General features: G+C 49.6%; 1 protein-coding gene across 1 annotated transcript in view; it reads left to right on the top strand.

The window, feature by feature from the left end:
- Positions 1–15,548, top strand: part of LOC120843252 — a 175,998-nt gene extending 160,450 nt beyond the window's left edge. Inside the window, exons 2-3 of the mRNA XM_042286809.1 lie at positions 7,596–7,758; positions 15,141–15,548. Of these exons, the coding sequence (XP_042142743.1) occupies positions 7,596–7,758; positions 15,141–15,548 (571 nt within the window). The remainder of the gene's footprint in view (positions 1–7,595; positions 7,759–15,140) is intronic.
- The last annotated feature ends 9,861 nt before the right edge of the window (positions 15,549–25,409 follow it).

Below are 25,409 nucleotides of genomic sequence, written 5' to 3'. Positions count from 1 at the left end.
ACGCTGCGGTGTGACTGCCACTGACACTGAGGACCTGCGCCGAGCGATTGGCTCGCTCGCTATTGACACTGCTTTACTCCGACGTCAACTACCCAGGCTGAGCAAGCTATTTTATTCCATCACGGTCACAACTTGCGATCCAACTCAGGCGGGCCGCGTGCGAAAAATGACTATACGCTCCCGCTTCGCTCGAGACGCCCGCTCCCGGTACGAGTATATCAAGTACCCTCCGAGGTCATGTCGAGGGTCGTCATTCACCGCTGAAAGCCGAACGAACCCACAGAGAAACTTTTTGAGGCCCTCTACACGGATGGCGTGGAAGTACTGACGGCGCGTCCTTTGGGCTCTCGAGGCGCGGTTCTGATTTGTTGCGCATCGCCTCACCCACCCAAAGAGGTGACATATTAGGACTTTCCACGGAGGGTCGAGCGATAAGAGCAGCGCTCGTCAGTATGTCTCCACTTCCACCAACCGGGCCACAAAGCGGATGTGTGCCCCTCGGAACGTCCAGTATGCAGTACTTGTGGCCACCAGCACGACCAAGCACCCGAAGATTGCCCCAATCAAGAAAGCAAGTATTGTGTTCACTGCAAGCAAGATAGTCATGTGGAGACGGACTCCACTTGCCCTGCACGCGCTAATTTTGCACAGAGAGCCAAGTGCGCGAAACCAGTGCTCGGGAACAGCTGTCACGCAGCCACTCGAGACGCCGATCCCACAACGGCTCGAGACGCCCGCCGTCGTCCACGCACGCCCTTGGAGAATCTTCTTCACAACCCTTAGACGGAACCGACACCAATCCCACCCGCAACTCGCAAGGACATCGCTCAACTAGCCGTGTCCGCATAGTCGAGCCCGACGCCACGTAAACGCGAACATGGCCTGACATTGTACTAGAACACGCCAGCACAAAGAATTATCCCGCTTCCAGAGGGAACATGACGAGGAACAGAAGATATATGAAGAGGACATGAGACACCTCCGACACCAGTTGGGGGGCTATGTTGCGCTTTTTGCACTCTCAGGAGACTAGGAAGAGAGAAGTGACGTCAACAACGCAGCGAATGCAGATTGGATGTTGATTTTGTTTTCTTCTGTCAACATCCAATCTGCATTTGCTCTGGTCGTTGACGTCACTTCCCTCTTCCAAGTCTCCTGGGAATGCAAAAAGCGCAACATAGCACCCCTGGACAACCTACAGAGAGCAATCGAAGAGAGTAAGAAGAAACATGCCCCGAGACAGCGATCCCGCAAGGACCACGACTGCTGCTAGCCTGGGGTCTTTAACGTGCACCACGCAGTAGTGATCCACGACCGCACGCCGGTACGATGCTCATCCAGATCGAAACGGGCAGGGGTGGGGCTCGAACCCAGGATCCCTGGGTTCTGCAGCGCGAGCTTTCGCTCCACGTGTTCCGAGCTGGTGTGCGCTAAAGTCACTGGATCTCGGGAAAGTAACGCCAAGCTCCGCGTGTGGTCGCCATCTTGGTCCATGAAATGAGCAATTTCTCCTTGACCCCTTCGTTCTTGGTGAGCCTATCTAGATCCGCTGGTGACGGGTAGCTTTATTGAGTCGTTTTTTGTATACCGAGATTTTGCTAACCACACACCGGCGAAAAAGGCGTACACGTTCGTACCACCACCAGTTGCTGTGTCGGTGCTTGGAGGCACTGAAAAATAAGTTTACTGTCTTGAAATGCGCAAGAAGAACAATATAATTCTAAGAGATCCATGGAGATGGGCCTGATTAATAAGTTGATCGCATACGAAGTGCCAAAGACTCTTATATTGAAGAGGAACGCTTCCAGTACGATGATGCTCCATGGTGATCTTGGCGCGACTGGTTTAGAACGACCCCCCGGAAGTTTCGAAGATTTAAATGAACCAAGATGGCGATTTCCATGGCAACGTAGGCCGATTAGCCAATCGCCTTGCGAGGTTTGGGTCGTCTGTATGTTAGTATCCGTTTGTGTCCGGCTAGCAGGTAGGGAAGGCAATGGCGCTACTTTCCTAGGATCCAGTGACTTTAGTGTGCGCTAGCCCACTCGGCCACCGATCCTTTTTTTTTCTTTATTGCTCGGCCGCCGATCCCCCTATACGCACTATATATTTCCAGTGGATTCCATCACACGTGGGAATTCTAGAAAAACGAGGAAGCAGACGGTCTTGCCTTGGCAGCGCGCAAAGATGCCTGCCCAAGAATTGCTACCCGTAAGTACAACTCCGCACGCATCATAATCTACCAAGAATGAACAAAACAACACCCTGACGCAGAAACGGCAGCTGTTTATCCACCTTCCTCGATACAAAAGAAAAAAATTCAACCGTAAACAAGAATCGCAGTTACATAGACTGAGAACGGGTTGCTCGAACACCAACATCCGTTTGCCCTCCTCAGACTGTCAAACACACACAAAAAAATTGCAGCTCATGCGATGAACCCGAAGACATAGACCATATATTTTGGACCTGCCCTGCGCATGAGGATCAGAGAAAGACGCTACTAGAAACCTTCGGAAAACTTCACATCAACGCCAGCACAACACAATAACTCCTATTCCCGAGAGCATCAGAGAGAAGTGCAGCGGACCAAGCGGTCCGCTGTACTCCAGGCGGTGCTTGACTTCGTGGATGAGGCAGGACTCTCTTCTCGACTTCGAAAAATAGCAACCTGATCAGCGGAAATCACGACATCGAGAACCCGCTCCGACTATTTTATGCGCCCTGCCTAAGGGGCAATGTAGTTTTTTTTAACCTTTTCTACCTATATCTTTTCCTCCTCTCCCTCTCCCTATAGAACGAAAAAGCTGGCCCCGCTTACGGGAGACTAACGTTTCGTTATGCGCGTTTCCATTTCGTTCCTTTTCACAAGATTTATTTTCTTTATTACAAAATAAGCAACAACAACAACAAAATGTCGCCGGCCAGAGGCCATTCTCACCGTGGCTAGTGCCACTAAATAAGCTACGCTTTAGGGTAACCACACTTACCCATCTTGTAGCTTAAAAGAATGGTTGTCAGTTATCTGAAGCTGTATCTAAAATCACAGGAAACGCGTTTCCGTCCTCACCAAATGTTCAAACAGTTCGTGACGGATCAAAGCATTATTACATGAGCTTCCTATCACCGAATCTAATGCTGAGGAAGTCGCGCTTTTGAATCATGACGATCGGCAGTTGCATCCTCTCCGTACTAAACACCGAAATGGCGGCGCCCATAACCATATGGGGGAACAGAGTGCCGATACCCTAAGCTTATAGCTCACTTAGTGAGTCTAACGGTGGCCATGGGTTGTCAGAGATATGGGCGCACGTCAGGTCAGGCATCTTGAGCGCCCACCAAAGGTGTGCACGCGCACACTTCACTTCTGAAATGCAACAGAAAGTGAAGATGGTATCATCATTATCGTCCCGCCATCTTCGTGCCGCCCGAGCTCACGCCTTCGGGGTGGTCGGTCAGTCGCGACCTGTCTCGAGCTGCAGAACATACCGGATTCTCAAACTCACGCCAGCTGTGTACCTCCGCTTCCCTGCGATCAGACTATCGGGTAAGTCGACCACTCAGATGCTTACGGCCTGAATGTTCTCGCCTGGCACTTCGGTCCTATCTTCACTCACCTCGTTTAAATTTGTCCCGTCACAACACTAATTACTGAAAGGAAAAAAAACAAAAAACGATTCTGTCTGACGCTGAATTTTCGCTGGTCGGTTCCGTTTACGATGGGCAATATACGTACTCGGTAGGTCCTGCGAGCCAACTGCTTTGCGATGGAATCGGAAGAGTTTTCTTTTTGGCCAGTTCTGCCAATGAGAATGGCCTGCAGTTTCGGTATGAAAAACTTAGTTCGGCCCTTATGCTACTTACTAACCTTCTAACTAGCTCAATAAATTAAACAAGAACCAGGATTAATATTGTAAATGCACCACGGTGCAGCGCGGCATGCGTAAGTGTACTTTCAGCTGCGGTTTCTAAAGCAAACAAAAATATCCGTTCGTGCAAATGACCCAGAGAACAAAGTGCACAAGCTGTGGTCAAACTGATCTGACCGCTTGGGTGAGCGTTACTAGATCAAATTTCGTTAGGACAACAACGGCGGAAGGTACGACAGCCGAGACAAACAGGCACGGGCTCCACTGCACGCAAGGGGAGCGGGGGCAATAGACCGATCTCATTGAAGGCTATACTCCGACGTTGAGCGCAGCGAACGTGGTGGAGCGCAGAGGGTGGGCCTTTGATCGGCCGGCGAGCAGGAGTTTTAATACGCGCGACCAATCAGCATCTGTGTGCGCTTCGTTACGGCGCGTTTGCGACACTCGACGTCAGAGTATCGTGAGCTTTCACGTGACCTCAGTTCGCCATTTTGTTGTTGGATGTCCCGCGATCAATTGTGTAGGCCCCAATGCACTATAAGTGTTCGATGGTGCCAGAGGAATCGTACAAACGCTCGCCTTTCACACGCGCCCGGCAGCTCCTAATAACAGAATGGTGAACATAATTTCGAGCCTTAAGCGTTCCACGGGTGCGTGACGTCGCTATAGCTGTAGTTCATAGGAGACAGATATGCAGGTACAGTGCACTCGGGGTAGTGTTTGGACCGGCGCGACTCAACAATGGGAACTGGTGAGGCTGCGTATGTAGACAACATTCGCGGCGCTGCAGTTGAGAGGGCAGAAAGTCGCTGCAGTTCGCACGTGCCGCCGCACGAGCGAGTGCACGCGGTGCACGCGCACAACCACCACCATACTGATCCTACTGCCGAGGCGCCGCTGTCGACACCAATCGCGAACTGCACTACACGTCTAACGCGAGCCGCTCCGGTTCCAACAGCGCCCCGTATTCTAGTACATCTGCATAGGAAACATAGCTTGCAAGTGTCACCATTGTTGGATACTGACGGTTATGTAATGCCTTAGCATTAGTACGCACTTGACAGTGAAAAGCTGACGCCGTCCCCTGCGGACAAAAGAGTGGAAAGGAAAGTGCGCTGCGTAGAGAAGAGGCGAGTAGTGAAGGAAAAGGGCGAGAGGGAGGCGACGTCACGGGGCGGAAGCAAATGAGTGCGCGGGAAACCGGTGAACGGTGAAAACAGCGTCAGGCAGCGGATGCCGCTGCGTGCAAGGCGGGCAAACGAGACAGAGGAACCGGAAAAGCGCCTAGCTTGGCTTGGCCGAAATGCGGCACAAGAAGCAGCCGACGCGGGTCTGTGTGCCACACGGTCTGGGGAGAAGCGGGGTTCGCCGAGCCAGCTTCTCCGGAAAAGAATAAAAAATAAAGGAAGGTCCATTGGTGGATCCTTAGGAAATGCGTTAGCATGACCCTTGGGAAACGCCACATACGTCCCTCTTTAAGAAACGCTAACGCCCACCCAGTAACGAAGCAAAACAAACAAACAAAAAAAAAAAAATAAAAACGCAGCAAAAAATATAAGATGCAAAAGAGAAGACCAAAACAGAAAAGTAAAGGGGTGAGCGCTAGCGTTTCCCCAAGGGAGGACGTGCGTAGCGTTTCCCAAGGACCATGCAAACGCATTCCCTAAGGATCCGCCAATGGACCTTCCTTTAAAGTTTCTGCCTTTATGTTGCTGCTGCTGTTTCTGCTTTAATGTTTCTGCTGTTTCTGCGTGTTGCTGCTTAGAAGTTGTGGATCTTCGAACCACAACTTCTGCGGTATGAAACCAAAACGGCAAACCGAACGCTCGCGGCACATAAAATACGGGCATGGTTGCGTATGACGTCACATGCAAGCCATGCGTACGAAGCTCCCGTTAAAGGCGGGAAACCGAAACTTCTGCTTGACGCTCTCACCTTGTCAGTGGACTGTTAAGCTCTCCACGATAACTACCGTTGCCGCGGATCACGCATGCGTAGGACCATAGCTTCCTATATAGTGACAAAGCCTGCAGATTGCCATGAGAAGCACCCGCAGAAATGAAAAAGGTGGAGTGGCAGACAACGCATGAGAGAAGAGCCACGTGACTGGCGCCCCGGCGCGGCGAGACGTCGAAACACACTTCTCCCGAGCGAACAAGTGCGTTTCGGGAATTCGCTGCTGCAAAAGCTATGCGCTGACATCCAGGTTCCCCGAGAAATGGCTCTTTGATGCACTGTGCTATTAGATCCTCGCGCTCTAAATCTGCGACCGGGCACTCTATGGCTCCGTTGTCGAACTGCCATGCTTTTTGAGTATAGAGGAGGCTACGGTGGAACGCTCCCTGGTAAAGCTGAAAGGAATATTTGATGGGACGCTGAAACCGAAAGGCGGAAGTTTTTTTTTTGTTTTTAACGCTTTGTTAGCGCGCATGGACAGATGATGACAACTAGACGCTTGTATTCGAACGTGGTTCGTGCATGGTCGGCCATTACAGCGCCAATTTTATGGTCGTGTCCCGTGCATAGAGTTATTACAATGTACGCTTGGCGTTCGACCGGCGCTAGTGAGGTGTAGCAAGTCGAAGCCTCTGCTACGCTGGCTCTTGTAATGAAGCGGAGTATAGAAGACTATGTAGCGTTATAATGACGCTTTCGAAACGCGACCTACACATATTCTATTTTTCACGCCTAAATCTGCTGAAAACTTGAGAGCTACGGACCTAGAGCTACCAAACAAGCTACGTGTCAGAGTAAGGACACTTCAGCTATCTCGATGCTTACAATCGTGGTTGCCCATGACCTACAGCTTTATCTTAAATCGCGGGAAACGTTTTTACATCCTCCAGAAATGTTAGAACCGATCGCGACAAAGCAAGACTGTATCACCTGAGTTTTACGACCGTGACTATAAAGCTGAGAACGTCGAATCTTTTGATTGACGATCGACAGTCGCTCCTGCTCTGCTGTAAGCACCAAGATGGCGGCGCCCATTAGCAGATCGGAAAACGCGGAGTACCAATACTCTAAACGTAGCTCATTTAGTGACGCTATATCTATATACGCCGAGAAACTGAGGGAGAAGTGGAGACAACAGCGTACGGGGACGGTCAGAACGCCAAGCTCTGGTTCGAATGATTAGTGGTTAGACCTAAAGCCAGCTAGCTGCCTTTGACTACACGGCACTCGTGGAACGCGTTAGAACACGGAACACTGGAGTCTGGAGTTTGGCTCTCGCATGGAAACGCGTTCGACGGGTGCAGTGGAGACAAAAAAAACTAGCTTTAGGTCTACCCACTAATCATTCGAATCAGAGCTCGGCGTTCTGACGTCGTTACGCGCTCTCGCCTCCTCCTGACCTGCTCTCCCTCACTTTCAGGGCGCATTGATTCCACACGAGGTTGCTGACTTGAGCAGAAACACGGCGGAGACTAGAGCCCTGCTTGCCATCGCGTGTACCACGCGGGCAAGATGAGCTGAGCCTCCCAATCCGGCCTTTTTCAGCGTCTACGGTTTTTAGAAGATTCTTTACCTCTCGATTTGTCCGAGAGGTCAGACGATGGGACTTAGGCTTTGCGGTTCATTAGAATTAAAGACCAAAGCTTTCTTAGGAGCCAGCAGATACGCCAAACAAGCACAAACAAGTGTTTTAGATCGTATTATCCGCGATAGTAGAGTCTGGTGTTTGAAGCACTGAACTATTCGGTTAAAATTTGAGTTTCATTCTAGGATGATCCTCAGCGTGCTGCTCCCAACGGCTGCGCTCGTGCTCATGCCAACCTTGAGCACGAACACCGCTCAGCTGAATCGCACGGGCGGTGGGTATCAAAACCTTCGTGTGGCCATTGCGGAGAACATCCCACATCATCCGAACCTCCTGGTTAATCTAAAGGTAAGCATATTGTCGTTATTTGCAGAACAATAGTTAAACATGCGCGCTGTGAGGCCAGGAAAGCACCTAACAGCTTGTTACCTGCTTGACTAAAAACACCAAGACTGGGACAAGATGGGACGGACAAACACAAAGTCTTGTGTTTGTCCGTCCCTCCTCGTCCCAGTCTCGGGGTTTTTCGTCAAATTTTAGAGCGCAGCTCTTAGGCGCCCGTTTCCGGCTTGAGCGGCGTCGGCGTCGCCTTCGGCGTAACCGCGCGTTGCATTATGGGTAAATTTTCCCGAAGGAACCTGAGGTCCTCCCGAAGGACCTCGGGTTCCTTCGGGAGGACCTCGGAAGAACCTCGGGTTCCTTCGGGAGGACCTGGGAGGACCTCGGGTTCCTTCGGGAAGACCTCGGGTTCCTTCGAGAGGACCTCGGAGGACCTCGGGTTCCTTCGGGAGAGCCTCTGGAGGACTTCGGGTTATTTCGGGAAGACCTCGGGTTCTTTCGGGTGGACCTCGGGAGAACGTCGGGTTCCTTCGGGAGGACCTCGGGAGGACCTCGAGTACCTTCGGTGACCTCGGGGAGGGGGGGGCCACGTGACCCCCCAAGGCCACGTGACCCCCGAGGTCACGTGAGCCCCGAGGTCACGTGAGCCCCGAGGTCACTTGACCCCCCAGGCACGTGACCCCCAAGGTCACATTACTCCCCCCCCCCGAGGTAACGTTACCCCTCTGCCCCGAAAACACGTGACCCCCAGTACCCTTCCCTCCTCCTCCTCAAAAGCTGCGCTCTAATTCGGCGTTACAGGGAGTTGTAAACGGCTTTCATTTTTTGACCACCACCAGCTCATTTGAGCCCTAACCATTGTTTACCTTCTTAGTTGCAATGAATGCTACGCTTAATAGCACTTTTACCCGGGCAGCACACAGTATTGTGCCAATATTGGCGCCGGATCAGAGAAATCGGGCCAACATCACTTTGATACTGCCGATATTGGCGCTGGATTGTTAAGATCGGGCCAGTATTACCGTGATTTGGCCGGTGTCGTCGGAACATCACTTGGGTCGGCCAGCGCCACGCTGATACACAAAATCTAGCGCCGTTTTCCGATAATTTGTCGGGTCTGAACCGGCTATATTGGCCGGTATTCGGAATTCTTGACCGTTTCTAAGACGATACTGAATCGCGGTCAATCGCGCCGGTCAATCGCGGCGGCCGCCGCTGTCGCCACGGGCCTAGAGTGCCTTCATACACACGCGTGCTTTTGCTTGAGTGGTGACATCTCAGCCATTTTTCCGCCCAATCAGGTTTTTATACATTTTGAAGCGCGCGCAATCTGGAGTCACTCAGCTCGAGCGCGTAGCTTTTAAAATAGACGCCATTTTACCACCCAAGTCACGCACCGAGTGCGCGAAAGCGTCACGCGCTGGCACACTCAGGGCAACAATGGATGTCTTCACCTTTAGACAGACAGACATGTAGGCACCCTACACGGGCCGCGCCGAGGGCGCGCCGGGCAATCAGCGGCTGGAACTGGGTTTTTATGTACAAACAAACGGAAAAAATCTTTTTTTGTAGCAACTTTCATTGGAGATTAGTACAAAACGGGAGGGGGGGGGGGGGGCGTGATGCTTTCTAAGCTCTTTAGTCTACAAGGTTTGCGGCACAGTTAATATTGTTTGTATACAACCAGGTCTCAGCGGTGATTTCAGGTAGCGCGTCCCGACCTAGGCGCATCCTAACTTCGGCAGTAAACCGCGGCGCGTCCGCTTGGGAGGGGGGGGAAGCACCCTTGAAGCGCATCTGTTTCTTAGCCAAAATGGCCGATTAAAGCCAAAATAGAAGTCACGTGTAGTTCCTCGAGTGGCCGGTGCGGAAGAATTGGTGGCGTTGCGATCGCTATTAGCTAGCTTCTCAAGTACAGATCGGTGCCGCTTTTTCAGAGCAGGCTTTATGACAGTTTCCCAACCGATCGGTTAATTCTGTAGTAACGTTGGCTTGGCCCAAGTCCGCTGAGCGCTGGCACCGCAGCGGCCGCGGGCCTGTTAACCTTTATTCGCCCATCTCTGCCCTGATCTCGAATGATATCACCGATTCTGGCCCATTTTGAGAGCGACTGTTAACCGATATGAGCCCGATTCTGGGCCGTGGTGCAAAAACATGAAACAAGGCCAATATTGTGCGCAATATTCCCCCGACGCTGGCTCAGTGTCGGCGAGCTGCCTGGGTAGTCAGGTTGGTCAACAGCTCAATAGACCTTTTCCGAGATTTAGTCTGGCCACCTTGGTAATCATCATCATCTCAGGAATGGCATATGTACCGTACTAATGGTGGCTTTGTGGTTACTGATGAAGGAAGTTGAAGATGCTCCGAAGTGAATGATGCGAGGCCTATACGTCAAGCGTAACTGCACTAAAATTTAACTTCGACCAATGCCCTCTATCTCAAAGAGCTCAACTTGCTCGCCTTGTCCTCTTTCACATAACTTACTATTCCTCTTCTGATTTTCGAAACACCAACTGTCACCCACCACCTCACATCTCCTTGCGTCACGACCACAGCCTAAAAATTAAAGCTCTATTCGCCAGAACTAATAAATTCCAAAATTCCCCACTTTCTCTCGCTATTACTAACTGGAATTCCCTTCCTAAAACCATAGTATGTGAATCTAACCCTAAGACATTCTGTGAACTCTGCAAAGCACACATGAAAAGCGTTGATCGCCCTATTGAAAATTCCATCAAGATATGTAATTTGGGACACTGACTGCCAGTCAGCAGCCCTGGTGGAACGTGATGGCCCATCGGACGTCATCTGATGGCCCATCGGACGTCATCTGATGACCCATCAGATGACGTCTGACTGCCACTGCCAAGGAAATTTCATCAACAAGGGCAGCATTTATATAAGAGTAAAGCAATACGCACTCATAAATATCGCCAAATGCCTCGACAAAACAAAATGTTCGAGAAAAAAAAAGAAAAAAAGCAGGTACGCCGCTTAGGAAACCCGATTTGACCATTCGTTTTATTCGAGTTTAGCGGGGTGCGTATAGCCATTTCCGTCCGAAGTGCGCTCCGGAGTGCGTATAGCTTTACTGTTTATATAAAGCTCACACTCCGAGGTGGCAATCTTGGATGGCTATGAAACGGTTCACAAGCCGAGGTGGCCATCTTGCATGGCTGTGAAACGGTTCACAACTCCTTAAAATGAATGTAATTCATGACATCAAAAATCAGGAAAAGTGTGTACCCGTCCGTTTTTTTTTTTTTTTTTTCCTTTTGAAATTAGCATTTTTCGGGAGAAAGGGACATTCGTTTACAAACGGGCCCACATGCACCGTAAGCATGTTTCAAAGAAACGCCCTCGATGTCTGAACCTTTCGGGACGACCGTATACACTTTAATTCACAAAACCTGTGCGACTCCACTGAAGCTAGAGAGCAAGCATGCATGCTATGATACTCACCTGCCATGTAGATTACTTTCGCTTCGTAGAACGATCCTTTTGTTCGCGCGTCTCCGGCCTAGTAGACCTGGTACACCTTGTCGTCTTCAACTACACCGCTAAAGTCCCTTACATCGTCGGAACTCACGACAGGCTGGGTCTTGTCGAGTAGAAATTCTACTAAAACATAAGACATTGTAGAGCCCGGGCAGCATCAACAGGTTGGAGCAAGTGGGCAAACAAAACGAGTCGAGAGCGATTGTTCATGGAAGCTCGGCGAAGCTGGCGAAGCCTCTCTGGGTGAAGCGAAAGTGGCGTGCTCGGCGTGTTCGGCGGGCTTGTGATCAAGGTTGTCGGTCGGCTGCGTGTCATATCTCTAACATCAGCGGTTTTATGGGCTCACGTCTCGAAATCGTTTTCTCGTGCATAGATTATTTTTCGTATTCATAGATTTGACGAAATAGTGGTATCCGAACGAAATTTATGTCCTTTGACCGTACGTCTGTCTGCACGTCAAAGCTTTTTGACGTACAGTCAGAGACAATCGATGTAGAATTAGAATCGCCACCAAGACATCTTGATGGCATTTCGCGGCGGCCGACTGCCAACAGGAAACCATCAGAAAGCCGACAAGCGGAGTCTGACTGGAGTTTGACTGTAGGTCAGAGTAACTTGTTGGCCAATCAGACATATGCTTGACGTACAGTCAGGCACAGTCAGCGGTCCACTAGAAAACATTGACTGGGAAACAGGGTTGCATTGATGGATTTTTCCTTCGGGATCTTTAGCATGTTTATCTGTTAATTACTTTTTCTACATGTTATGTTTTGATATCTGTCCCATTAGTTTGTAGTTATTTTGCGTTCTCCTATTATTTACCATGTCGTCACCCTCCTGCTATCTGTATATGGCATTTGATCTCACCTCATGTAATGCACTTCATCTTAAATGCCTTTGAGGTATAATAAACTGAACTGAACTGAACTATACATTCGAGACGTTAGTACAATGCGACGCCGGAATCGAATAAAAAAGCCGCGTAACTACTCATGTTTTACACGAGTACAGTCGATCTGTTGGCGGTACATAATCGGCACTCTGTCGGTGTCAAACACTGAGAGTATTTGGAATTTTCGCAAATATCTCTCATGGTCCCCGTCTGCTCCGACTTGTAAGTTAGCATTGTTGAGTGCGCTTCTCCCCGCCAGCTTGTGTACTGCAGTGAAGCGGCCACCGCGAAATAAGCATCGCAGTTTTGCTTATCTTGCTTTGCCGCAGTGTATTGAAGCGGGACGTTAAAAACGCAAGCGTCGGGTATATATATATACAGTATATATATAAAAGATAAAAAAATAAAACTTTCGTATGTGTTAATGTAGCAACTCTTAATTGCGGCACACATTTCTGAAGTAAACTGCGGCTATTATTCATGATAGACCGCGGTATAGTCGGTATATCTTTTTCAAATTCGGGATTTAACGAAGGTACTCGCAAGAAAATTCACGTGAAATGCTCTATAGGTTTATTTTTATTGAAACTCCGCTGTTTATTTGTCACCTTTAAATATGTTTTATCCGTTTGAGGTACAGCCACTAAAATAAATTAAAACTAAATTATGTGAAGCAGTTGAAGGAAGCTTGAGAATATCTAAACGACTTTGTCTGGGTTGTTTTACGGAGGCATACTTCTCGTCCACATACCGATCTCTGTTATTATAAAGTTCTGCATACAAAACATCATTGATTTTCATAATTTAATAACATTTACTTTTTAGATCTGAATTAAGACTTTTTTTTATCACAACCTTCAGAACTTGAATGATGCATCAATTTGTTTGCTCAAGATTATTCTAACATTATTTCAGTGGAATATACTATTTGGTTTAAACTCTATTTCGTACCTAAAATAACAATTTACAGTGGTTCATACAGTATTTCATCAATCGACATCTTGTTCCCGTGCCTGGCGCTTCTATGTGCAATTAAACAGCCAGCTATGTGTATGAGGAAATCAAACCTCCTGATGCACAGAAGCGAGCACATCTTTTTTTTTTTTTTTTACTTTGAGAGGCCACCACAGTGGTACGAATAAAAATGAAGTGTGAGCTTGTGCCCCAAAAGTACTTTTTGCTGCTCCATAACGGACTTTCAGCTGTTCCAAATGGTGCTGCAAAATGACTCGAGTCAATCGCATCACTGTACGTGGTATTCGTCGTCGAAGAAGCTACGTGGCTCTTCCATGGCAAAACTTCGGACGCCGTTTTTAGGCTGCCGCTCGTCGATGGGTTCTTCGCGTCAATACGCTAACACAAAGAAGTCCGTGTTTCTTTCTCACACAAGATGTGGCCAGTGCGCGTGTGTAGAAACCAGATTTGCTCGAAGCGTCTGCGCATGCGCAGTGCCGACAGCAGCGCCACCGCATTGGTGTGACGTAAGAGAATTCACTTGGTGTCGTTCGTTTTCTTCATAGAGTTATTACAATAAACGCTAGAGGCTCACCTGGCGCTAGTGTGCTGTTGCATTTTAAAGCAGACAGCAAGCAGTCAGAAATCGACTTCCGGTAATGCGATTCTATGGGAAAAAGCGAGTGCATTTTCTCTCTGCGCTTGAATGTAAGAGCAAATGTCATTAATATTTTGTACGTATTAGGCACACAGGAACATTTCTCAGTCACGCAGACGAAATAATTTTTCAGTTACAGCATTTTTATTTGAAATTCGCGGCATGAAAAACGGTGTTAAGACCGCTTTGTACATGTATTTATGTGCACTGTCGGACACTGTTAGCGCGAACACGGCGTCGACGCTTCCCAGCATTGGGGATATACGTGCCAAACGAACGAAGGACATGTGGAAAACCAAGAGAGACGGCAAGAACTACGCAGTAACACTGGATAAGTAACTACTTGTGCTTGCAGACGATCAAAATAAAGATAAGATTACGTAATATAATCTGATTTGCGATAAACAAAAGTACTGCTTTATTAATTCTGATCATGAATATGTGCGAAGATGCTTGTTCTGTGTTGAAATTATCACCCGCACGCTCCAAATCTTTGCAAATAGGGGGAAGCCAGAGAACAGGTGTGCGATAAAAACTGCCAAACATAGGAAATAATAAGAAAACACACCTTTCGTAGCCCACGTACTTTATTCTTTACGTTTCGAACGTTTTTTTAACCACTCGTAAAGATGCACGACGGGGTCATTTTCATATAGTGAGAGGACAGGTGAATGAATGAATAAACTTCATTGCAGGTATGGGTTCTAGTACACCCAGTTGGAGCCCCTAGTCCGGGGCCCCATACGTGGCGGCCACCGACTCGGCACGGTCCACCAGCCATTGCTGGCCGGTGGCCGTGTCATCGGTCAGCCGCTCCTCCCAGGAGGTGGGGGAGGGGTTGGGAAGAGGCGAGACAGAGGGAATGGCTTGGCATTGCCAGACCATATGGAGAAGGGTAGGACGATCGCCGCAGTGCGGGCACTCAGGCGGACCGCGGGAGGGGTACACGTATGAGTAGAAAAGGGGCGTCGGGAAGGTGTTGGTTTGGAGCTGACGCCATAGGACGCCCTGTCTGCGAGTAAGGGAAGGCTGAGGAGGAGGATATTGTTGTCGAGCAAGGCGTAGCTCAGCTAGGTGAGTCGAGTATGAAAAAGGGGCTGGTCGGATGGTAGCAGAGTCTTCCCCAGGTGCCCGGTTTGAGAGTTCTCGGGCGAGCGCATGTGCGCACTCATTACCAGGGATGTGTGCTTGCCCAGGCACCAAGACTAACCGGAAAGTGTGGGAGGTGGAAGATAGGAAAGAGTCGAGTAGGGACGCAGTGAAGGGATGTACGCTGTTGTAAAGGAAGTGTCGACAGGCCGTCTGGGAGTTAGTCAGAATGTGAGTTGGCGTGGAGGAGGAAAGAGTGGAGGTGGAAAGGATTGCCCTGGCAACCGCACGCTCCTCCAGGAGGGACACGTCGGTGAGACCACGTTCCGTGGCAGCGTGGACCAGCCTGAGGTCACTGTTCACGACGACTGTGATCCCCCCGCGTGCATCCTGCGGACTGGCGTCCGTAAAGAGGGCACGAACGGTATCGCAGCCTTCAGTATACGCGCGTCGGAGGTAGCGCGAGCGATGGTCACGTCGGGCCGAGTGACGGGTAGGATGCATATGGCGGGGAATAGGAGCCACAATGAGTTTGGCGCGAGCAGCGGGGGAGAGACCCGCAGAGCTAAAGGAAGCAGGACAGGGTGGGAAACCAAGGGTGGCAAGGAGACTCTGCCCTTGAACCGTCGAGCACAAGCGCATCAACTGGGCAGCCTCATGCGCTTCTATAAGTTCCTCCAGGGTGTTGGTCACACCAAACCGCTCTAGGCAAATGGTGGCTGTGCGAACGGGGAGACCGAGCGCCAGTTTCTGCGCCTTCCGTAGTAGGGTAGACATACATTTGTGTTCAGTCTGGGTGAGGTTTTGGTAGGGTAGGTGGTAGAGTAGACGTGTATGAATCAAGGCCTGGACATGGCACAAGGCTTGTGCCTCTTTAAGGCCATTTCGGCGGTTAGAGACGCGGCGTAGCATGTGCATGATTTGGTTGCACTGGGTAGTGAGTTGGTGAAGGGTTTGTGTTGCCTTAGCGTTGAACTGCAACGTGAAGCCAAGCACCCGTATGGCCGATTTACGCGGGACGGGTTTGTCATCTAGTGTGATGGTGAAGAGAAGATCGGTTTGTCCGCGAGCGTGTTTTGTCATGACTAGTAACTCCGACTTAGTGGGGGAACATGTGAGGCCCCCACGCCGGGCATATTGCTCGATGGTAGTAGCGGCTTGTTGTAGCTGAGTCTCTATTTGTCCGAGGGAGCCTCTCGTTACCCAGACAGTAATATCATCTGCGTAAATTGCATGTCTAACATTTGAGATCTCATCCAGAAGGGGAGGGAGACCACGCATAGCAAGGTTAAACAGGAGGGGAGAGAGTACAGAGCCTTGCGGAGTACCTCGGTTTGCCACCGGAGTGGAGGGGGAGCGAAGGTGACCAAGAACGAGGGTGGCAGACCTGTCGCGGAGGAAATTGCGGATGTAATTGTACACCTTCGCTCCGCAGCAAGTGGCTGCCAACTGTTCAAGGGCCAGGTCGTGGGACAGGTTGTCGAAGGCTCCTTTAAGATCTGCGGCAAGGACAGCGCGATATTGAGCAGTGCTTGGAGCGTCTAGAACTTCGTGTTTGAGGCGGAGCAGTACATCCTGAGTAGAAATACCACTACGGTATCCATTGAGGGTGTGGGGAAGGGCGGAGGTGTCGGCAAAAAATTTGTGTAGACGAAGCTGTAGGACCTTCTCGAGCAGTTTGCCCAGACATGAAGTAAGGGAAATCGGGCGCAGGTTCTCCAAGGAGAGGGGTTTGCCAGGCTTAGGAATTAGAACGACTGTGGCTTCCTTCCATTCCTTGGGAAGGGTTCCTGACTCCCACACCTCATTCAAGTACGTAGTAAGTTGAGTGGTGTCGGAATCAGAGAGGTTGTACAGGAGATAGTAGCGAATCTTGTCAGGACCAGGGGATGTGTTGCAGCGAATGTCGGTGAGTGCAGCGCGAATCTCAATGTCCGTGATGGGCGCGTTAAGATAAGGAAAATTGTTGGGGTGACCCGTGTAGTCCGCGTTGCGTGGGGTGTCAGGAGGGGAAAGGTAACGCTGTCGTAGCTGTGTGAGGCATTCGGAGTCTGTTAGGTTAGTGGCCTGGAGAAGTTTGTAAATGCCCTTGGCCCTGTCCGATTTGGCTTGGCCTGGTTGTAATAGATGACGGATTAGGGACCATGTTCGTGCAGTACCGAGCGTATTATTGAGCTTGTCGCACAGCATATTCTAGTTTTGACCAGTGAGGTTGGCAGCATAGGTAGCAGCATCTACAGTGAGTTGTGCAATGCGTAGTTTGAGCTTCCGGTTGTGTCGTTGACGTCGCCACCGTTTGTTAGACCGCGGCGCGCTTCCCATAGGTGAAGCAGGTGGGAGTCTATATCCGGCGCATCGGGAGTGGTGGTAAGGGTGCGCGAGTGTCGGTCTAGCCGGGTTTGCAGTGTCTGCACCCAATCAGTGAGTGTGTCGGGCAAGGTAGAAGAGGAAGATGCGCGGAAGGCAGGCCAGTCCGTGTTGCGGATTTTGCGTGCCTCACCTGCGAAGTCTTTGGTGTTGATATGGGTGACAAGAATGAAATGGTCACTGCCGAGCTGCTCCTCAAGGTTGTGCCAGGTGCAGGGTTTTGTGCCTCGGTACAGGGTGAGGTCAGGACACGTGTCCCGTGCAACGCTGGTGCCAAGACGTGTAGGTGTCGATGGATCAGTAAGTAGAGTGAGATTGTGCTGTTGGATCAAAGTGTGTAGCTTGCGCCCCTTAGGTGTGTCGCGAGGGTAGCCCCAAGTGGGATGAGGAGCGTTGAAGTCGCCTGCAATGAAAGTTCCGCAATCCTTGCGCCGTGCATCTTCAAACAGCGTATCAAACCGTGCGTAGCGGTCTTGGGGCGGCTATAGACATTGAGTAGGCGGAGAGGTTGGGTGTTACGCTTGCGTGGGGAGGCGGGAAGGAGTTCAAGTAGGACATGTGGAACGGCCTGGTTGTCTAAAGTAAAGTCTACCGCGGTGTGAACACGTTTGACTAGGGTGGCCACAAGGTGGTCCTGTTTGGGATCGTTATGTGCCACATGTGTCGCATATCCAGGAAGATTAGGAAGGGTTCGAGGTTCTTGTAGAAAGATGATGTCGGGTGGGGGAGCGTGCGATTAAAGATACTGTATGAGGCTGCCGCGCTTTTTTCGGAGGCTACGGCAATTCCACTGCCACGCAGTGAGTTCTGAAGAGGAATGTGGCGCGGCAGTTGCCATTTACAATGATCTAATAAGGGGAAGGGCCATTTGAAGAACTGTGAGTATGCTGCGGGCCCATTCTGCGTCAATAGATTCCGAAAGCTTGCAGATTATGTTTGCTCCTGTTTGAAGCTTCGGAATCCACCCCTTGCTTGGAGCTGTGTCAGTTGAAACGGACGGAGTCGTACGCTTCGGTGTTCTTCGCTTTCTTGGATCGGCGGGTGTGTTTCCTGACGTTGTCGGATCTTCGAGTTGGATTAGGTCAGGTGAAATAGGCCCTTCCTTAGTCGGAGGTGCCTCTATTTTGTTACTTTTTGGAACCTTAGTTAGTGCAGCGTATGTAGGCCTCTCTGGTACCTGGTTCTCAGTTATGGTAGCCAAAGTGTCCTGCGCAGTTGAAGAAAGCCCTTCGCTTTTTCTAGGCCGCTCCGGCCATCCGGATTCATGAAGTGCAGTTCTGGCAGTGCGGAAATCGACTCCGTGTTGTCTGGAGTAACTTTTTGCCTTTTTTTTCTGCCGCCATTTTGAACAGGATGGTGATGTAGCCGAGTGTGCGTCGCCGCAGTTAATGCACTTTTCTTGAGCAGAGCAGGAGTCTCTGTCCTCATGCGTGCCGCTGCAGCGTTTGCACACCGGGCTGCGCTTGCAGGTTGCCTTTCGATGTCCTCTCGATGTCCATATCGGCAACACTTGCGGCATTGAAGTGGATTCTCTTGGAATTGTGAAACTGCATGCCGGACATGACCGAGGCAAACGTAGCTTGGCAACGTCGATCCACAGAAGGAGATCTTAATCGATGAACGTTTGCCCAGTCGTCGAAGACGAGCAACTCTGTTTTCAGGGGACCTTAGGTTGCTGGCGATTTCTTCGTCAGTGAGCGTGGTGTCTACGTCCCTGATTACACCTGTGGCGCGATGTCTGGGGAGAGGCTCATACGCTCTGACTTTGATTCCACAGAGCATCGTGCATCGTAGCAGCCCACGCGTCGTCTGTCCGTTCCTTACGTCAACGGATATGAGATTCAGGTGGTTGTTGAACCTGATTTCCGAGATACATTCAGGGAACATCTTCTCATGAGCAAGGGACAGTTTTAGGCTACTAAGTGACGTAATCACGTGGCCCTCCTCTAATGGCGTGAATACGACAGTAAGCCCTTCAGGCACTACTGCAGCACTGCAGACTGTCTCAGCACTTAGGCTCGGATTAAGGCTAGCCTTTTTCCGCTTTTTTCTTGTCTTGGCATCTTTCCATTCTGGTTCGTCAAAGGTCTATGTCACTGGTTGGTACAATGACTCGACGCGAAGAGGTTGTGGCACATTGCTGACCTGGAGTGATGTCCTCAGCGGTATTCATGGGCGAGTCCTTGTCCTCTGATTCAGCGGTTGAGCTGCCACAGATGGAGGAAGACAGACTACTGATCGGTGGAGACGTGATGACTCGAGTGTTGAGAGGGTGGCCCGGAAGACATAGCCAGGTCGATTACCGTGCACCTGGAAAAAGCCCGGTGCGGGAGACCACACCGTTGACAGGAGCAGTCAACTTACAAAGGTTATCTGGAGTTCCAACTATTCAGACCGACTGATAAGGGTAAAAATATTAATTCAAGGGAGCGAGCTTGAAAAACGCAACCGTCTTCGAAACACTTCTTCTTGCTCCCTCGTATATTAGCAAGATATATAAGCACCAACGGAATGCTGGCGAACTTTGAACACACTTTATTTTCCTTTCGATCGTTTTTTTTTTTGCTTAGAATCGTCGCTCGTTTCTACATACATGCCATGGAAGAGAGTTAGACTTAGTAAACAGGATAACTGGGCGAGTTGGTATGGATTCATAATGGAACAGCGTGAATTTTTGCAAGGACAGAGGAAGGGACTGGACAGGACGAGCGCTGACTAACAACTGAAAGATTTATTCTCAGGAAACCACGAAGAAACATATCTTTGCTCTCTTCCAGCGCTCGTCCTGTCCAGTTCCTTCCTCTGTCCTTGCAAAAATTCGCGCTGTTCCATTACGAACAGAAGAGAGGTTTGGGACTGAAATATAGCGAAGATTAGCATCGTTCGTTCGTAAAGGAAAAACGCTGTAATTAAAGGAATTACACTTTCGCGATATTAATGAAGGTACATACTATTCGGTACAACCGAAATAACAAAAATTATTCATGTTATTATCCGGCGACGAGACAAAATCCACGCGCGTTTTCCCATAGGAATACACAGGGAGGCTGGAAAAGTAGGCTGCGTGCTGTCTGCTTCAATTTGCAACCGGAAGTCCCGTAGACACTAGCACCAGCTGAGCCTCAAGCCGTTTATTGTACTAACTCTATGGTTTTCTTCTTTCACCCAGGCTTTGATCAGACAGGCATCGCAGTTCCTTCTGGTGGCCACACTGGGAAACTTCTACTTCAAAGACGTGGAAATCTCAATACCCAAGATGTGGCCGAGCGCGGACGTGTCCGACAAGGTCTGGGAGGATCAGTACGACAGGGCGCAGGTCCAGATGACTGACGCGGTTACGAAGCCGGCCACCTTGGACCCTACCCGGACCACCGACAAGAACCCGAACCCTGTGCAACTGCCGCCTGATTTCCTCATTGATCTAAACGGAACGACGACCGCAACGTATAAGAAACCAGGTTTGCATACGGCACGCTGTTCCTGACGCTACGAACTGAAGGAGACCGTAAACATTTCGCGCTGTAGGATTTTCCTTGCTGCAACTTTTCTCGAAGAATGACACAACGCACTGGTTCGTCAGCACGTAGTCTTTTATTGACTGTCATCGCCAAGCGCCGCGACCCAAAAGTCCTTGTGCGTACGCTGCGTCGGCCTTTTATCGGCAGTGAAACGCCTTTCACGTGATCGATTGCACCTGGTCACCTCGCGGTGGATATGAGCAGAGACGAATCAACACGTGGGCAACCTCGTTCAACCCTTCGGATCACCAGGTTGCCCACAGTGCGTTACAGGACTTTGAAGATAATGGTCCCTGGAAAGTTTGTAATCTACAAATGATGTTTTATCTTTGCTCTCTTCCAGAATACTATTTTGTACATCACTGGGCCAATCATCGATACGGCGTTATGCCTGAATACGCGACCTCGCCTGGATCGCAATTCTACTGTTTCGGAGGGGCGGTAAGCTGAAAACCGGAAAGGAAACCACCAAGAGACAAGAGACAAGTCGATGGAACAAGCAGGTCGTGCGCTGGCTTACAGCTGAGCGACTGACGAATACCTACATAGAAACTGCGAGGACAAAGACTGGATTATTTCTCATAAAGCTCAAGCGTCCGAAAAACCTCAGGATCATAAGTTGATAGCTTCGCACTGCTCTAGAGTAAAAGAACAGATACCGGCACACGTGTCCTCCTCGTGTTTCTATTTCCTTGACCTTTCTTAGAGCGTTGGCGTTGACGCGTTGCAATTAATGACCTTTACCGGTAACGTGTTACTTCAGTAATGTATATCACTAACATTGAAAACAACAAACAGCTCGTGTGATAACAATCTATTTGTAGTTTCTTAGCACCCAGTTTTCATATAAGAAGCAGCGAGACAATTTCAAACCTAAACAAATCCATCTAAAATATCACATTTATGTGTTAAAACTGTCGCATTGCTGGGTTTATTTTGCTGATGGATTAAAATAATCACCCTTGACAGAAGCGGCCTCACCTTGTTCTTGGTCATTTCTCTATTCCTTTTCCCTGTCATGTGGTGAATCCTGACCTTCAGATACTCTCCAACCAGCGTCTTACACAAGCTGTAAATATGGTTGTCTATAGGATCGCAGGCCTCTAGACCCCAGTTCCAAGACCCACTCCTTCTCTGGAAACGCACGCACTCAACACTTCCATGATTAGCTGCTTGGTCCTATCCTGCACCGCTTTGACGGTCTCCCACTTGGCCTGCAACCGCCGCAGCCCTTTCTTGATAGCTTCGCAGAGCCCGACGAGGTTTTGTGATGGAGAAACGAGTCCACCCCTCTTTTTCTTTGCCTAACAAGAGGTGCTAGCTTTTGTTAATGCAGGGCTGCGATACACTCTTCGCATGTTGTAGTCGAACAAACATTGCGGGCAACAAAGTCCGCAATGTTTGGCACCACAGAACTTACAAAAAGGGGAGAGGCTTTCAGGAGAGTCAATCCGGTGTGTGCAATCGTGGTCTTCTGGCTGCATGATTGGTGCCCTTCCTGTGTCGCTAAGAGTACTGGTTGAATCTTCTCCAGGCACAATATTAGATCCAGTCAGGACTGATGATGTCCTAAAAGTGCCACGCTGTTGCGGGCCGTGATCTTGACGTTGTCACAACAGCAGTGGTGCACGTGTGACAGACGCCTGTTCCTGCTACAGCAATTTCTCGAACTGGAAAGTCAACGGAAGCCCTGGCCAGCCAGGGACTGAGACGCCGCGACGACAGTGACACTCGCGTTCGCTCGTACCTTTTGCCTGAACTTCTTGCACCAACCGCCAGGATCGCGACATCCGACAGAAAACGAATGTTGGAAACAACCACCCGCAGATTAGAACATTGGTGGACGTGGGTGAAGAATAGGGGCCATGGAAACCTATAGCCTCTTATATATTGGCAAAGCCTGGCAGACCGCCATGACAAGCGGCCTCCGAAATGGAAAAGGCGGAGAGGCAGACAACGGATGAGAGGAGAGCTGCGTGACTGGCGCCCCACTGCGGCGAGACGCCGAAACACACTACTCCCGAGCGAACAAGTGTGTTTCGGGTTTTATCTGCTGCAAAAGCTGTGCGCTGACATCCAGGTTCCTCGAGAAATGGCTGTTTGATGCTCCGTACTACCAGATCCTCGGGCTCCAAATCTGTGACCGGTCACTCTATGGCTCTGTCGTTGAACTGCCAGGCTTTGTGAGTATAGAGGAGGCTACGATGGTGGAAACTACCACGAGGAGATTAGAAGTTAGAACATTGGTGGGTGTGGGTGATGAATAGGGGTCATGCAATCCCAGTGTTATAGGCATTACCGGTAAAAAGTAACGAAATACGTTACGCGTTAGTTTCAAAGAGAAGGAACGCGTTACCGACGCACGTTACATCAAAATAAAAGGAACGCATTACCATCATCGATAAAAAGGAACGCACTTTACTTTTGTTGTCTTTTTTCATTTTTAGAATAACACGTTTTACTGTTTTGATGGCACGAGTACGCATAAGCGCCGTATTTTAAGAAACATTATGTACATGCATAAACTAAACATAATTACTTTTTTTACGGTTTTCACCGTAATGCGTACAAAAACAAAACGCAAAAAACCCGCAAAAAACTTAAATGTTCACATGTCTTGGCGACTAAAAACACGAAAAAAAATGGATGTGAAGTTTTTTTAAGTCTTGAAAAGAAGGTGTAACGAGTAGCGTATCTACGTTACCCGTTACTTGAAATAAGTAACGTGAGTACGCTACCCGTTACTGCTTTGAAAGTGTAACCAGTACGTTACGGTACCCAAAATGCAACTTGTTACCGGTAACGTCGTTACCTGTAACGCGTTACCGCCAACACTGCGCAAACCACACAGGGTACAGGTCTCAAACATTAAACATGTCAAAGAAAACAGCCAAAAATCATCATCATCATTAATTTCACAACGATCCGGCCCCTGTGACGCCATTTATTGCCGTTCCGGGACCATTTTGTATGTACGGGCAGGATGGGACGTTAAACGCAACAGTGAAAGACACGTTTCGGGCACAGTTCCTATCTGTCTACTCGCGTTGCAAGCCCATGAAAACGGCAAAAACAAACAGCCTTTCAATGCGGATTCACACTTTAATTTGGCTCGTTTTTTGCAGATGAACGCCACACGATGCAGCGAAATGATAAATGTCGGAGTGAAGGACTCGGTCAAGGGGAGGTGTCCATCGTTGAACACCTGCGGCCCTTCTCCGACGACCTGCGACGTCACCTTCTACCAAGATCCCTTCGTCCCAGCCACCGAATCCATCATGTTTTTGCCGTACCTCGACGGGGTGCGCGGGTCCTTTGTCGCCGCTCTCAGTCCTCTGAGCTGCTTCCGTCGGGCTGTCGGAGATTCGCCTTTCTGGGGCCCTAGTCTGCACGGCGGGACGAAGCGGGACGGCAAGACAGGGAGATCGACGCCTGCTCTGATTGGTCAGCGGTGTGGAGCTGGCCAATCACAGCAGGCGCCGATGTTCGGTCCCTCGGTCCCGCCGTGTAGACTAGGACCACTGTTTTCCGGTTGTCGTCCTAAAGGCGCGTTCACACGTGGAAGCCGCAAGGGTCGCGCGACAGCTTTTTGTCCCAAAATCGACAGTCGCTGTCACCAAAGTAACCGGTTCGGGGCAGTCGCTTCCAGACCAATTTTGCAAACCGGTCGGAAAGTTGCCGCGCGGCTGAGTCACTAAATCACACGTCGGAAGTGACGTGTGGCGCCTCGCGTTTGTTTACATACGGCATTTCGGCTGTGGATACATGTCCGCCTTGGAGCCTGGGTTCGCCATAACGCGGTGGCTATGACCAGGACCAGTAAAGGATACCTATTTATTTTTAACGAGCAGCAACAATTTAAACGAGCGCTCGAGAAACAACAAGTAAAATAAAAAAGTAGTCTCGTTAGGGCTCGCTGCTGACATATTTTTTTCATATTCAATAAATATTATTGTCATTCCACAGGTGAAGTGTTTCTGCAGTCAGGACACCCACAACCCTGATGCAGACAACATCCAAAACCGTCGTCACAATCATAAATCCACATGGGATGTGATCAAGTAGCATTCAGATTTCATTGGGTAAGCGAGCCTCTTGTTTTCATGTTTTGGATTGCATTGATATACAGGGTGTATTTTAAATATATAGCGCAATTTTTGAAACAACAACAACAACAACAACAACGTGAAAGCTACATAATGCGGTTTGTGGATGTGACTTAACGGTGAGGGGACATAATATAGGGTGCTAGTCGTCACGATAAGTGGTTGATTGACTGAAATACGGTATTGTTATTTCTAATTAGTGAAGACAAACATAATTACAATTAAAAACGTGTTGAGCGTCTTCGATAACCCCTTAGTCAATGCATTGTAGAAATACTTGGAAAGTATTTCTAAAGTATGGGAAAGTAGGAGGCGAGGTGGGGCGCTGAAGTTACCACTTCTCCAATCATTTTCATAACTAGACAAGCGCACCGCTAGTCTTGCGCTTGGTCCAGGCGTAAGGCTAGCGGTGCGATAAGGTGCCCGCAAGGTGTTTCCGTTTCTTATCACGCGAATTTTTGCACCACCACTCTCGCGCCTTTTGCGCAAGTGGTTCCTTTAGCGCACTACTGCAAATTCCCATGCACTCATAATTTTTGAAAAAAACATTATAATTTAGTGTTTTCGGTGGAGCTTAG

The sequence above is a fragment of the Ixodes scapularis genome, unplaced genomic scaffold, assembly GCF_016920785.2.
Source record: "Ixodes scapularis isolate PalLabHiFi unplaced genomic scaffold, ASM1692078v2 PGA_scaffold8__174_contigs__length_109621045, whole genome shotgun sequence".
NCBI classification, from domain to species: Eukaryota; Metazoa; Arthropoda; class Arachnida; order Ixodida; family Ixodidae; genus Ixodes; species Ixodes scapularis.
The sequence above is the reverse complement of the archived record's forward strand: the minus strand, read 5'-3'. Positions and strand labels throughout refer to the sequence as shown.